This window comes from Tamandua tetradactyla, chromosome 4, assembly GCF_023851605.1.
Source record: "Tamandua tetradactyla isolate mTamTet1 chromosome 4, mTamTet1.pri, whole genome shotgun sequence".
Taxonomy (NCBI): Eukaryota; Metazoa; Chordata; class Mammalia; order Pilosa; family Myrmecophagidae; genus Tamandua; species Tamandua tetradactyla.
Window position 1 is genome coordinate 83,040,779 of NC_135330.1, and position 15,005 is coordinate 83,055,783.

Genomic DNA, 15,005 nt, shown 5'->3' on the forward strand with positions numbered 1-15,005 from the left:
ATTTTTTACTCTTTCCTACCACAAAACCTACACTTCATTAATCTTAGTAACCAATTAAAACATTCATCAAAAATATTACTTCCAAAAGAATAGAAGTTATATCTAAAACAGAATTGAAGAAGAATCCCTTTAAGACACCTTAAACATCTTAGGTAAAAGATTGCTTGCGAGTGATCATTGTGAGGTTTACCTTCTTCATTTTGGGACATATTTTGCAGTAGTTTCATTTCAATGACTGGCTAACTTTTCATATTCTAGTGGTACAAAGCAAGTAAAAGTTTATCAGCCAAAACAGTCTTCAAAAAAAACCCATTAATTCCTGTTTTCCTTTATGGGGATTTTTGATAAGTTATTAGGATGTATTCTTTTTCTTAAGAGGGAAAAATATTATTTCTTTACAGTAACAAATAAATAAATATACAACTAGTATAGAATAATAAGCTCAATAAAAAATATTGTTTCTATTTCCAATAAAGCAAACAATCTATATTTGTTTCTATACATCAGTGCCAAATAGTCATTTGCTGTGGAAAAAGTCTGTATGCTATACCTTAATGCCCCCTAAAGACACTCAAGTTAAAGCATGGGAACCAATCACAATGAGCAATAGTGATAAAATCACTCGTTTTTAACTCATGGGGATTCCTTACAAGCACATCACCTGGTCCCAACTCAGGAGTGGTTCTTTCACTCAACCGTAAATATCAAGCACCTAATATCCCTGGGCATTGTGCGAGGTAAGATTTAACATAACGACTGTCACACACTTGTAATTTCAAAATCATCCAAAAGTTATGTATAGATTAAAGGAAACAAAAAAGTACCTTTTCCCAACAGTATTCCAGCTACCAAAGCTTTCTCACAAGCCAAAGCTTCATCCTCTTTCCAATCACTTTTTGCCCAAAAAGAGCTGAAGTGAAAGCTTGGCCACCAGTTTTTCCTGCAGTTCCACTCATCTTGAACCCAGGAAATATGACTTCTGGAAAAGAAAAATGTCAAAAGGGAAGGTCCATGATGGCAACAGATCTATACTGTCAAAATTTTAATTTAAGTAGAGTCTGTGAAAAGATGACAAGGAAAAGGTTTCAAAAGTAAATTCTGAGTATGGCCATGACACATGTAATTAGCAATAACATGAAAGCAAATCCTTTTTTTCTGTTCTCTTCTACCTCTATTTTCCCTTTTCCATTTAATTAAATAGTCAGCCCCATATAATATAATGGTTAAGATCACAGACTCTGAAGCCAAACTCCTGGATTCAAATCACAGATCTATTTCCTATCTGCGCGACCCTGGGCAAATTGCTCAACTTCTCAGATATTAACGGTACCTATTGTATAGCACTGTTTTTAAGTTAAACTGGTCCTATAATATAGCAGGTCTCATATAAAGCTTTTAGCACAGGGTCTGGTACACAATTAATGTTAACTATTATTATTACTTAAAAAGTAACCTTAAAACCTTACTTAAAAATTACATGTAACTAAGATGTACTAACCAAAACAAGATACTATTATTGTACAAGCTTTACTTTAAAAGTTACTTTAAAATCTTACTTAATAAGGGGCAGGATGGTGACTTAGTGAGGTGTGGATTTTAGTTCATCCTCCATAGCAGCTAGTAAATAGCCAGGAACAGGACAGAACAACTGCTGGGGCCACGTCAGTGACCGGACACACAGCGTATACCAGTCTGGACAAGTTTGACTGGCTGAGCCTCACATGGAACTGCAGTCCTCAAAGCTGCTGAGGCCCACGTCCCTCCCCCACGGGCAAGGCAGCCTGGTTCCCCAAGGGGAAAGGAAAAAGACTTTATTAGCAACAAGGATTTAGCTCAACCAAGCTCTACTTGCAGAACTAATTAACAAACTCAGACTACTGAAAATAGATCCCCAGTACAGGTAAACCTGGAATAGGCACTAAAGGTACTAGGAGTTTTGGCCCCAGGAGAGAGGGGCGAGGCTGACCAAAAAAAAGAGGCTTTTTGAGTTGGACAGCACAAAACCCTGCAAAAGGACTGGAACCCAAGAAAAGTGGGCACACAGAGCCTAGAGATACACAGAGCCACCTACTAACTTAAGCTCTTGACTAATGAACCCAAGGAGCTTGGTGTGTGTGTTGGGGGAGAATGGGTCCTGCTCTGAAAAGGTTTTTTTTCCCACTCCTTAACAGCTCATTAGATAATACTGGAAGGCTTCTCAGGCTCCAGCAGTGCACCAGGCAAGAGAGGAATTAAGCTTGTCTGAGAGACAAAGTAATTAGTCAGGTATAGGAGTTAATTCCCTGAAGGCTGAACTTCCCAAGAGAAAGGTGGGGCCCAGCTCAAGTGGAATCTCTTCCTCAAGGAATTCAGGCCCCAAGGACTGGAAAACTGAAGCAATTACTGCCAACCTACAACCTCACCTCTGCCTCAACCACACCACCAGCAGGGAGAGACTGTTGAAACTAAAAGCACCACATCACTTATGCTGGTGGGAAGCCAGGGGCAGACAAGTGCCACATACTGGGCAGGATAGGAAAAACACAGAGTCTAGAGGCTTCTTAGTCTGACAACCTGCTGGGTCTCATCCTCAGAGAAAACTGGTGGCTACGCTCTCCTCCTGAGAAGTGGACCCGTTCAGTCTGGGGAAATGTGACTGGGGTCTATCATATCTGAGGACACACTCCTTAACAAAAATAGAACAGGCTTGATGTAGGCAGGGCAAGAAACAGAAAAAGAAGAACTGAAAAGTTCTGATGAGTTAAACAGAACCTATGCTAGAGGTCTAGAATAAGTTGAATTGAAATGCCAAAGAACAGACAAAGAATAAAGCCATCCAGCAAGAAAATGCTAGGTAAAAGAGGGAAAACAACCTTCAGAGCGCACTAATTAAGGAAGTCAAATGCCTAAAGCCAGCAAAAAATAACGAGTCATACTAAGAAAACTGAAGATATAGCCCAGTTAAAGGAGCAAACCAACAATTCCAATGAGATACAGGAGTTGAAACAACTAATTCAGGATGTTCGAACAGTCATGGAAAATCTCATAAAAAATCAAATCAACGAGTTGAGGAAGTATATAAAGAAGACACTGGGTGAACAAAGAAGAAACTGAAAGTTTGGAAAAAAACAAATCACAGAACTTATGGCGATGAAAGGTACAACAGAAGAGATGAAAAAAAAAATGGAAACCTACAAGAGATTTGAAGAGGCAGAAGAAAGGATTAGTGAACAAGAAGACTGGACATCTGAAAGCCGACACACACAAAAAATATTAATAAATATCTATTAAAAAGAACAATTAACAAGCAGATATAACCATCATAAATATTTATGCACTGAGCCGGAGTGCTCCAAAATACATGAGGCAAACACTGACAACACTAAAAAGAGAAATAGACACCTCTATCATAATAGTTGGAGACTTCAATTTCCCACCCTCATCAATTGATGGACCATCTAGACTGAGGATCAGTAAAGAAACAGAGAATTTGAATAATACAATAAAGGAACCAGACTTAATGGACACTTACTGAACATTACACCCCACAACAGCAGGATACACATTTTTCTCAAGTGCTCATGGATCATTCTCAAGGATAGACCATATGCTGGGTCACAAAGCAAGTCTCAATAAATTTAAAAAAATAAAATCATACAAAACACTTTCTCAGATCACAACGGAATGAGGTTGGAAATCAATAACAGGCAGAGGGCCAGAAAATTCACAAATATTTGGAGGCTAAACAACACACTCTCAAACAACCAGTAGGTCAAGGAAGAAAGTACAAGATAAATCAGTAAATATCTCAAGAAAAATGAAAACACAACATATCAAAATTTATGGGATGTAGCAAAGGTGATGCTGAGAGGGAAATTCATTGCCCTAAAGGCCTATATTAAAAAAGACAAGCAAAAATTGAGTAATTAACTGTTCACTTAGAAGAACTGGAGAAAGAACAGCAAAACCAACTCCAAGCAAACAAAAGGAAAGAAATAAAGATAAAGGCAGAAATAAATGAAATTGAAAACGTGGAAATGAACAGAGAAAATCAACAAAAGAAGAAATTGGTTATTTGAGAAAATCAGTAAAACTGATGGACCCTTAGCAAAGTTGGCAAAAAGAAAAAGAAAGAGGATGCAAATAAATAAAATCAGAAACGGAAGAGGAGACATAACCACTGACCCCACAGAAATAAAGGAGGTAATGAGAGGATACTATGAACAACTCTATGATAATAAACTAGAAGACGTAGATGAAATGGACAACTTCCTAGAAAGACATGAACAACCAACATTGACTCGAGATGAAATAGATGCCCTCAACAAACCAATCACAAGTTAACAAATTGAATTAGTCATCAAGAAGCTCCCAAAAAAGAAAAGTCCAGGACCAGACGGCTTCATGTGTGAATTCTACCAAGCATTCAAGAGAGAATTAGTACCAATCCTGATCAAATTCTTCAAAAAAATTGAAGAGGGAAGACTACCTAATTCATTCTATGAAGCCAACATCACCTTCATCCCAATATACTACAAAAGAAATTACAGACTAATCTCTCTAATGAATATAGATGCAAAAATCCTCAACAAAATTCTTGCAAATCAAATCCAGCAGCACATTAAAAGAATTATACACCACAACCAAGTGGTATTTATCCCAGGTATGCAAGGATGGTTCAACATAAGAAAATCAATTAATTTAATACACCATAATCAAAAATTCAAAGCAGAAATTATCGTCTTGATTGACGCACAAAAGGTATTTGACAAAATTCAACAAATTCTTGATGAAAACACTCCAAAGGATAGGAAAGAAGGGAACTCCCTCAAAATGATAAAGGGAATATATGAAAAACCCACTGCTAACATCCTCAATGGGGAAAGACTGGAAGTTTTCCCCCTAAGATCAGTAACAAGACAAGGATGTCCACTGTCACCATAGTTATTCAACACTGTACTGAAGTTCTAGCCAGAACAATTGGATAAGAAAAAGAAATATAAGCCATCAAAATCGGAAAGGAAGAAGTAAGAGTCTGTTTGCAGATGATATGATACTATATGTCAAAAATCCTGAAAAATCCACAGCAAAACTTCCAGAGGTAATAAATGAGTACAGCAAAGTGGCAGGGTACAAGATGAACATGCAAAAATCTGTAGTGTTTCTATACACTAGTAATGAGCAATCTAAGGGGGGAAATCAAGAGAACAATTCCATTTACAATTGCAACCAAAAGAATAAAATATTTAGGAATAAATTTAACTAAGGATACATAAGATCTATACAAAGAAAAGTACAAATCGCTAAAAGAAATTATAGAAGACCTAAATAAATGGAAAGGCATACCGTGTTCATGGATTGGAAGACTAAATCTAGTTAAGATGTCAATTCTACCTGTGTTAGTTAGATTCAGTTGTCAACTTGGCCAGGTGAGCATACCTAATCTTGTTGCTGCGGACATAAGCCAACGGTACGTGAACCTCATCTGTTGTCAATTACATCTGCAGTCAGCTGGGAGGCGTGTCTGCTGCAATGAGTGACATTTGACTTAATTGGCTGGTGCTTAAATGAGAGATTGCAACGTAGCAGCTTGGCATTCCTCATCTCAGCACTTGCAGCTCAGCCCAGGCCCTTGGAGATGGAGAAAGAAATCACCCCGGGGAAAGTTGTTGGAACCCAGGGGCCTGGAGAGAAGACCAGCAGAGACCATCCTGTGCCTTCCACGTAAGAAAAGAGCCTCAGTGGAAAGTTAGCTGCCTTTCCTCTGAAGAACCAACAAAATAAATCCCCTTTTATTAAAAGCCAATCCGTCTCTGGTGTGTTGCATTCCGGCAGCTAGCAAACTAGAACACTACCTAAGTTGATTTATAGATTCAATGCAATACCAATTAAAAGCCCAAAAGCTTATTTTGCAGAAATATAAAAAACAATGGCAAAATTTATCTGGAAGGGAAGGATGCCCTGATCTTGAGAAAGAAAAACGAAGTCAGAGGTCTCACACTACCTGACCTTAGGGAATATTCTGAAACTATAGTGGTCAAAACAGCATGATACTGGCATAAAGATAGATATACTGACCAAAAGAATCGAATAGAGCGTTCAGATGTAGACCCTCTCATCTAAGAACAATTGATCTTTGATAAGGCCATCAAGCCAACTCACCTGGGACAGAGCAGTCTCTTCAATAAATGGTGTTTGGAGAACTGGATATCTATATGCAAAAGAATTAAAGAGGATCCATATCTCACACCTTACAGAAAAATTAACTCAAAAAGGACCAAGGACTTAAACTTCAGAGCTAAGACTATAAAACTTTTAGAAGAAAATGTAGAGGAATATCTTACAAAACTCCTAATAGGAGGCGGTTTCCTAGATCTTACAGCCAAAGCACGAGACTGAAGAAAGAAATAGGCAAATGGGAACACCTCAGAATTAAGCACTTTTGTGCATCAAAGAACTTGGTCAAGAAAGTAAAAAGGCAGCCTACGCAATAGGAGACAATATCTGGAAATCACATATCAGATAAGGGTCTAGTAACTAGAACACGTAAAGAGGTTCTTCAACTCAACAAAAAGACAAACAACACAATTTAAAAATGGACAAAGACATGAGCAGATACCTGTCGGAAGAGGAAATACAAATAGCTAAAAGACACATGAAGATGCTCAACTTCACTGGCTATTAAGGAAATGCAAATCAAAACCACAATGAGATACCATCTTACACCCACCAGAATGGCCATTATCAAAAAACAGAAAACGACAAGTGCTAGAGAGGATGTGGAGAAAGAGGCACACTTATCCACTGCTGGTGGGAATGTCAAATGCTACAATCACTGTGGAAGCAATCTGGCAGTTCCTCAGGAAGCTATGAATAAAACTGCCATATGAATCAGCAATATCATTGTATCTATTCAGAGGACATGAGAGTAAGGACATAAACAGACACTTGCACACCCATGTTTTTAGCAGCATTATTTACGATTGCCAAGAAATGGAAAGATCCCAAATGTCCATCAACAGATGAGTGGCTAAACAAGCTGTGGTATATACATATGATTATGCAGCTGTAAGACAGAATAAAGTTATGAAGCATGTAACAACGTGGATGGACCTTGAGGACGCTACGCTGAGGGAAATTAGCCAGAAACAAAAAGACAAATACTGTATGGTCTCACTGATATGAACTAAATTTAATAAGTGAACTGGAAGAATTCCAGTTAAGAACAGAGGTTATTAGGAATTAGGAGATAGAAATAGGGTAGAGATTGGGTAATTGGTGCTGAAGGGATATAGACTGTAAAACAGGACTGACTGTAAAAATTCAGAAACGGATAGCATAATACTACGTGACTGTAGCACAATAATGTAAGTACAGTGAATGAAGCTGAATGTGAGAATGATAGAGGGAGAAGGGCTGGGGGCACATATGAAACCAGAAGGAAAGATAGAGGATAAAGACTGACATGGTATAATTTAGGAATGCCTAGAGTGTACAATGGCAGTGACTAAATGTACAAATTAAAAAATGTTTTTGCATGAGGAAGAAGAAAGGAACGTCAATATTACAGGGTATTGAAAACAAATGGTCATTCATATTTTAAAACTTCAACTTCTGTACGAAACTAAAGAAAGAAAAGGTTTTTTTGGTGCAAAATATATATTTTAACTAGCGCACTTCCTAATTTAACTTATATGGACAGTTTAACTGAACACCATAAGTACATAGAATAGGGGATGAGATTTTGTTGTTTTACCCAGGTTAGTGTGATGCCCCGATAAATCCCAGAGTGATCTCAACAGTGAGTAAAGGAGTATTTGCAAAGTCCCCTTGGGGGAAAAATTCAACTTTCCCATTTGGAGAATTCCTGATATTCTTGCAAGCAGTGGGGGCAACAAAATCAATAGACCGAGCCCTCAGTTTCGGGGTTTGCCCCTATGAAACTTATTCTGGCAAAGGATAGACAAAGTCTACTTAAAATTATGCCTAAGAGTCACCCTCAGAGAACTTTTTCTGTTGCTCAGACGTGGCCTCTCTCTTTCTCAGCCAACATGGCAAGAAAACTCACTGCCCTCCCCTCATCTACCTGGGACATGACTCCTAGGGGTGTGAACCTCCCTGGTGACATGGGACAGAAATCCTAGGATGAGCTGGGATGCGGCATCAAGGGATTGAGAAAACCTTCTCGACAAAAGGGGTTACAGAGAAATGAGAGGATATAAAACGTCAATGGCTGAGAGATTTCAAACAGAGTCGAGAGGTTATCTTGGAAGTTATTCTTATGCACTGTATGGACATCCCTTTCTCGTTTATGGTGTATTGGAGTAGCTAAAGGGAAGTATCTGAAACTGTTGAACTGTGTTCCACTAGCCTTGAATCATGATTGTATAACTATATAGCTTTTACAGTGTGACTATGTGACTATGAAAATCTTGTGTCTGATGCTCCCTTTATCCAAGGTATGAACAGATGAGTAAAAAAATGACAATAAATAAATAATAGGGGGGAAAAGGGATGAAAAAAAAAGTGTCAATTGAAATACTAGTGGTCAATGAGGGGCGGGTAAGGGGTATGGGATGTATGAGCTTTTTCTTTTTATTTCTTTTTCTGGAGTGATGTTCTAAAAATTATCATAGTGATGAATACACAACGAAGTGATGATATTATGAGCCACTGATTGTATATGCTGGATGGACTGTATGTGTGTGAAGCTATCTCAATTAAAATATTGAAAAACAAAAACTTACTTAAAAATTACATGCTATCAAGAATTACTATCCAAAAGAAGATGCCATTATTATACAAACACATAAAAACACAGATTTGACAGCTGAACTCAGGCAATGCTAGGTGTTCTTCAGTAATTTAATTTAGCAAATATTTATTTAGCACATCTGTGCCCCCGTGGTAGAACATACAGAGGTTCAAAAATGAACAGTAAACTCACTGATTCGAAATAAACAGAATAAACAAACTTACAGAGTCAGAATCCAGAATATAGGTTATCAGGGGATGAGGTAGGGATAGGGAATGAGAAATGAAGGCTTAAAATATACAGGGTTCTTATTTGGAATGATGGAAAAGGTTTGGTAATGTTAGCGATGGGAGCACAACATGGTAAACGTAATTAGCAGCAATGAAATATATATCAAAATGTGGTTAAAAGGGGAAATATTAGATTGTATGTATGGTAGCAGATCAAAATTTTTATAAAAATCCATGGAACTACACAAACTGTGAACCCCAAATTAAAACATGGACTACAATTAATAATACAATTATAAAAATGTGCTTTCATCAACTGCAACAAATGTTCTACAACAATGCAAGGTGTTAATAACTGAATGGTATATGGGAATCCTATATTTTATGCACAAGTGTTCTGTAAACCTAAAACTTCTCTAATAAAAAAATTTTAATGAATGGTAAAGAAAATAAATAAATAGTGCATTTCTCTGATTCCAAGAACTTATAATAAGGGTTTACAAACGCTTTAGAATGGGAAAACTGGATTACAGAAAGTACATCAACATATCACACTCAAAACATTTTACAATCAGCACTGTTCTATTTCAATGTCAAGTCAGACCTGAAGTCTGAAACAAGTTGTCACTAACACTGAATTTCCTAACTAACAAAAATAGATATAGTAAAGAAACTTAATTTTGTGATACTCTTTTTTCTCATTTACAAAGAAAAATGACAAAAGCTACTCTTTTTCTTACTCAAAACATGGCACTAGGGTGGTGTGACAGTGGCTCAGTGGCAGAGTTCTCGCCTGCCAAGCTGAAGATACGGGTTCCATTCCTGGTGCCTGCCCATTTAAAAAAAAAAAAAAAAAACACGGAACTAATGATATAATGATATGAGGATGAAAAGTACTTTTTGGATACTTGCTCACAACGGACTTAATAAATATTTCTGAAATCAATTACAGAGCTATCTTGTGAGACCCTACAAACCTTACTGAAAACAGATGGGAGGAGAGCTGCCTTCCATGTGATCTTAGAAGCTGATAATGACACGTGACTACCGTGGAACAAATCAAATCTTCATAAAGAGATTTACAAAGAGTCTTTAGCAAAGAGTGGTCCCTTCTAGTCCTTATTTTCAACTTGAAAATACATACTTATTCCCTAGCAGTGTAGTACTATGGTATAATATTTATTTAGATAGCACAAAATATATTCATGGAATTTTTGTAAGTTATACTCATGACTTTTATTTTTTATATCTTTTTTTAGCTTTTTTATCATATAATATTATATACAAAGCAAAGAAAGAAAAAAGCAATAGTTTTCAAAGCACTCTTCAACTAGTAGTTACAGGACAGATCCCAAAGTTTGCCATGGGCTATCATACCATCATCTCAGATTTTTCCTTCTAGCTGCTCTAAAACATTGGAGGCTAGAAGGAACACATTTTTTTAATCATCACAATTCACTTTGTGTGTGTGTGAAAAATAACATATATACAAAAAAGCAATAAATTTCAAGCACAGTGCAACAATTAGTTGTAGAACAGATTTCAGAGTTTGCCATCATAGGTCACAACTCCACAACCCTAGGACTTTACCTCTGAGGCTCCAAGACACTGGAGATCAAAAGAAACATCAGTATAATGATTCAGCAATTGTTCTAGTTTGCTAGCTGCTGGAATGCAATATACCAGAAACGGAATGGCTTTTAACAAGGGGAATTTAATGAGTTGCTAGTTTACAGATCTAAGGCCGAGAAAATGTCCCAATTACAACAAGTCTATAGAAATGTCCAATCAAAGGCATCCGGGGAAAGATACCTTGGTTCAAGAAGGCCGATGAAGTTCAGGGTTTCTCTCTCATCTGGAAAGGCACATGGCGAACGCAGTCAGGGCTCCTCTCTCGGCTAGACAGGCACATGGCGAATACGGTATCATCTGCTAGCTTTGTCTCCTGGCTTCCTGTTTCATGAAGCTCCCCGGGAGGCGTTTTCCTTCTTCATCTCCAAAGGTCGCTGGCTGGTGGACTCTCTGCTTCGTGGTGCTGCAGCATTCTCTGCTCTCTCTGAGTCTCTCATTCTCCAAAATGTTTCCTCTTTTATAGGACTTCAGAAACTAATCAAGACCCACTCAGATGGGTGGAGACATATCATCCCCTAATCCAGTTTAACAACCGTTCTTAACTAAATCTCATCAACCAGGGAGATGATCCCATCACAGTCCCAAATACACAGCATTGAATAGAGACTATTCTACCTTTAAGAAATGGGATTTATATTAAAACATGGCTTTTCTTAGGGGGCATATACCCTTTCAAACCAGCACAGCAATCATACTCTATGCTCATGACTTTTGTATTCCCTTGGTTCTGATGTACTCAGAAGAAAATAGGTGAAGTCAAAAGTCAAGAAATACAACACAGAAGCAAATAACTTTATTTTATAATGGACAGATATCAGTTTAAAAATATTGAGAAATTTCATTTACACTGGTCTAGTGATACTGTGTATTTCTTACTTACCCCATTAAGGTCTGTCTTAGATACTTTGCCAAATATTTCCAAGCAGTTATATTCTTGTTGCATCCAGCAAAATCTAAGACTGCAAATAATACTTCCAACCCCAATTTATGGTGTTCTTCTTTTTCTGCAATGATCATAATAGTTCAAGTTTAATCAAGATACTGAGGTACACAGAGCTAAAATAAATAAATACACACACACACAGTTGATAAAGTATTACTGGTCTACTTAATAGTTTAAATCAATATATTTTGTACATATTCTCCTGTGATGAGTCTGAGGAAGTCATTCATTTAGTCCATGCAAATGAGGTCAGGCTATTTTTAAAATGCCTGCCCTATTTGTACATTTTATATACGAGGCTTTTGTATTAGGAGAGGGACTTAGGCAGTCCCAGTACCAACTGAGCTTATACAGCTGATTTTGTTCCATGAAGAAGTACGTTCCTTTCTATACCGAACTCAAGTTCAGTTGGGATTTAATGAGGTGAATTCCATTAACCGAAGCCATACCAAATTAGTCTATATCACAACTACTCAGCTCTACCATTATAGTGAGAGAGCAATCACTGACAATACATTAACAGAACTTTATAAAAACAGGGGGGGCACATTTAGCCCACAGGTCATGGTTTGCCAACCCCAGGACTATAGCTTGTCTGCAGAAAGAGATAGAAAAAAAATTATTTACCTGATTTTCTAAGTAATCTATGAAATTCCAACATCAGTTTATGAGATGGTACAATCTGATACAAAATCTAGAAAAAAGAATGTTATTTTTACTTACCCCAATAAAGGCACTTTTCAAATTTCAGCTTTCTTTCAAAGAAAGCTCCTATTATCTAACATGCTCTCAACAAATAAAGGATTTAAAAGATACTTTGCTTTTACATAGTTTCAATCTGGATACAGTGAAAGAAATTCTCTCCAAAACTTTAAAGATAAACCTATGCTAACAATAAAATAGAAAATTGGGGGAAATAGATGGTGACTTTTAATTTCCATCTTCACCTGTTTCTCTACTGATTAGTACACTTAAAAACTTAAAATAATTTATTTTTAGAAGTCAGGACAGGAAAAAATAAAGAAAAAAATCACAGAGAAAATACTATTTATTGATTAGGAAGCTAGAGAATATTTATATAAAACAAGAAAACCAAGAAGATAGGGATAACTATTTCAGAAGATTGTGTTCAGAAACCATAGTACATTAAGGCTATGTGAATAAATATTTTAATAACCTTTTTACACAACAGAGACAAAGGTAAAGGTTTCTCTTCTGAAGAATAAGAAAAACAATTTTTAAGAAAATGTGCAAATACAGAATTTTAAATAAATTTATATTTCTCATTTCAACACATTTAATATTAGAAATACATTGCTTGCTGGAGCAACTTGATCTTACACTGAAATAATTTCCTACAAAGTGAAATGTAAACTTTGTTAATTCCTCTTAAGGTTTTTGAAAGCTCAAGTATCAATAAAAATGAGCATTTTTAAAACTCAGTTCCTATGAAAGTCACAACATTCATAATTCATTTAGACTTTTAAATACTTTTTACTAAAATATAACATAACCTCACCTCTCCCTCTGACACTCCAATGACAATTATGTCAGACCTTTTTCACCAAATCCCTTATACAATCTTTCCTGCACATTTCATACTTTTTGTTCTCTGAGACTTTGGCCTGACATGTGCTATACTGTTCACTAGTTCTCTCTTCTGCTATGTCCAGACTGCTATTAAATCTCTCTACTAGCTGCTGAGTTCTTAATGTTAAACACTGCTACTGAAGAACAACATTCTCTCAATTCATGTTGTCATAAACATAAATAAGAATAAGTATATCCACATAGTTATTTTCTACAAACTATCAAAAAAAAAACCACTGTGTTCAGTGAACCCTACTGTAAAAAATGGACTAGTTACTAGTACAAATATAAGAATGCTTTTTCATGAATTTGTAACTAATATACCATACTAAGAAGGTGTTAATAACAGAGTGGTACATGGGAACTCTGGATTTTACGCATGACTTTCCTGTAAACCTACAGCTTCTTTAATATAAGAATAACTAGAAAAACGCACACCATTAGTGACTGAAAACCTTGGTGAAGGCACCATCTACTTTTGTTGTCTTGTTCTTGCTATAACTATCCTTAATATTTCGTTGTACTAATCGGTAAAAGAAAATTTGAAGAGTAAAATTAAAATAGCAACCTTTTAAAAGGGTAGCTTTTAGTAAAACAAAGACTGTTGAAAATTTAATGTATAATTTCTGCATCTGTAGGTTTGCTATGATTATGTTGATGATGATGAGAGTGAAAGTAAGACATTACAGCTAGTTGACTTATCTTTCAAAAGTTTTTGACATTAAGGATTTTTCTCACTCATTTCTTTAGGTTGGAAAGCCCCTTTCTTTTCTTTTTCCTCCTCTAAAATAGTATGATTTAAAAAAAGGACTACAAAGGATATCTCACAATTGCTTTCCTCAGTAGCACACTGTATTATATACATGCCAGAAAACCTCCACTCCAATTTTCATAATAAATTTCATTCTACTTTGAAATAAGAGGAACTGCTCTTAGTTCTTTCATCCATCTAAAATGAATATATATTTCACTGCTTTTAGTCAAAATGTTTCATCATTTTACTCCAATGCACTGTTTTGCCCAAAGACTATTTGGACCAAAAACTTGGCAATGATGAAAGGCTTTTGTCCAAAACTTAGCAAAGAGTACTATTTCCAGATCTACAGGTGAGAGAAGCAATAGAAGTACCTTAAATTTCTTATGTTTCGTCCATTGCTGCAAACAACACGAAACACTGAAAATTCATACATACCATACCCCTTGCCGCTCCCTTTCATTGATTACTAGCATTTCAATCTACTAAATTTATTTTAACACTTGTTTCTCCTATTATTTTTTTTTTCCTCTTTTTTTTTTTTTAATAATTAACGGGAAAAAAGAAATTAACCCAACATTTAGAAATCATACCATTCTACATATGCAATCAGTAATTCTTAACATCATCACATAGATGCATGATCATCGTTTCTTAGTACATTTGCATCGGTTTAGAAGAACTAGCAACACAACTGAAAAAGATATAGAATGTTAATATAGAGAAAAAAATAAAAGTAATAATAGTAAAAAAAAAAACAAAACAAAAACCTATAGCTCAGATGCAGCTTCATTCAGTGTTTTAACATGATTACTTTACAATTAGGTATTATTGTCCTGTCCATTTTTGAGTTTTTGTACCTAGTCCTGTTGCACAGTCAGTATCCCTTCAGCTCCAATTACCCATTATCATACCCTGTTTCTAACTTCTGCTGGACTTTGTTACCAATGACATATTCCAAGTTTATTCTCGAATGTCGATTCACATCATTGGGACCATACAGTATTTGTCTTTTAGTTTTTAGCTAGACTCACTCAGCATAATGTTCTCTAGGTCCATCCATGTTATTACATGCTTCATAAGTTTATCCTGTCTTAAAGCTGCATAATATTCCATCGTATG

General features: G+C 36.1%; 1 protein-coding gene across 9 annotated transcripts in view; it reads right to left on the minus strand.

Moving 5' to 3' along the window:
* Positions 1–15,005, minus strand: part of TAF1A (TATA-box binding protein associated factor, RNA polymerase I subunit A) — an 80,623-nt gene that overhangs the window by 800 nt on the left and 64,818 nt on the right. For all 9 annotated transcript variants that reach the window (XM_077157923.1, XM_077157922.1, XM_077157921.1 and 6 more), the window contains 3 exons: positions 12,167–12,233; positions 11,477–11,600; positions 825–979 (listed from right to left, as the gene is read on the minus strand). In XM_077157923.1, the coding sequence (XP_077014038.1) occupies positions 825–979; positions 11,477–11,600; positions 12,167–12,233 (346 nt within the window). The remainder of the gene's footprint in view (positions 1–824; positions 980–11,476; positions 11,601–12,166; positions 12,234–15,005) is intronic.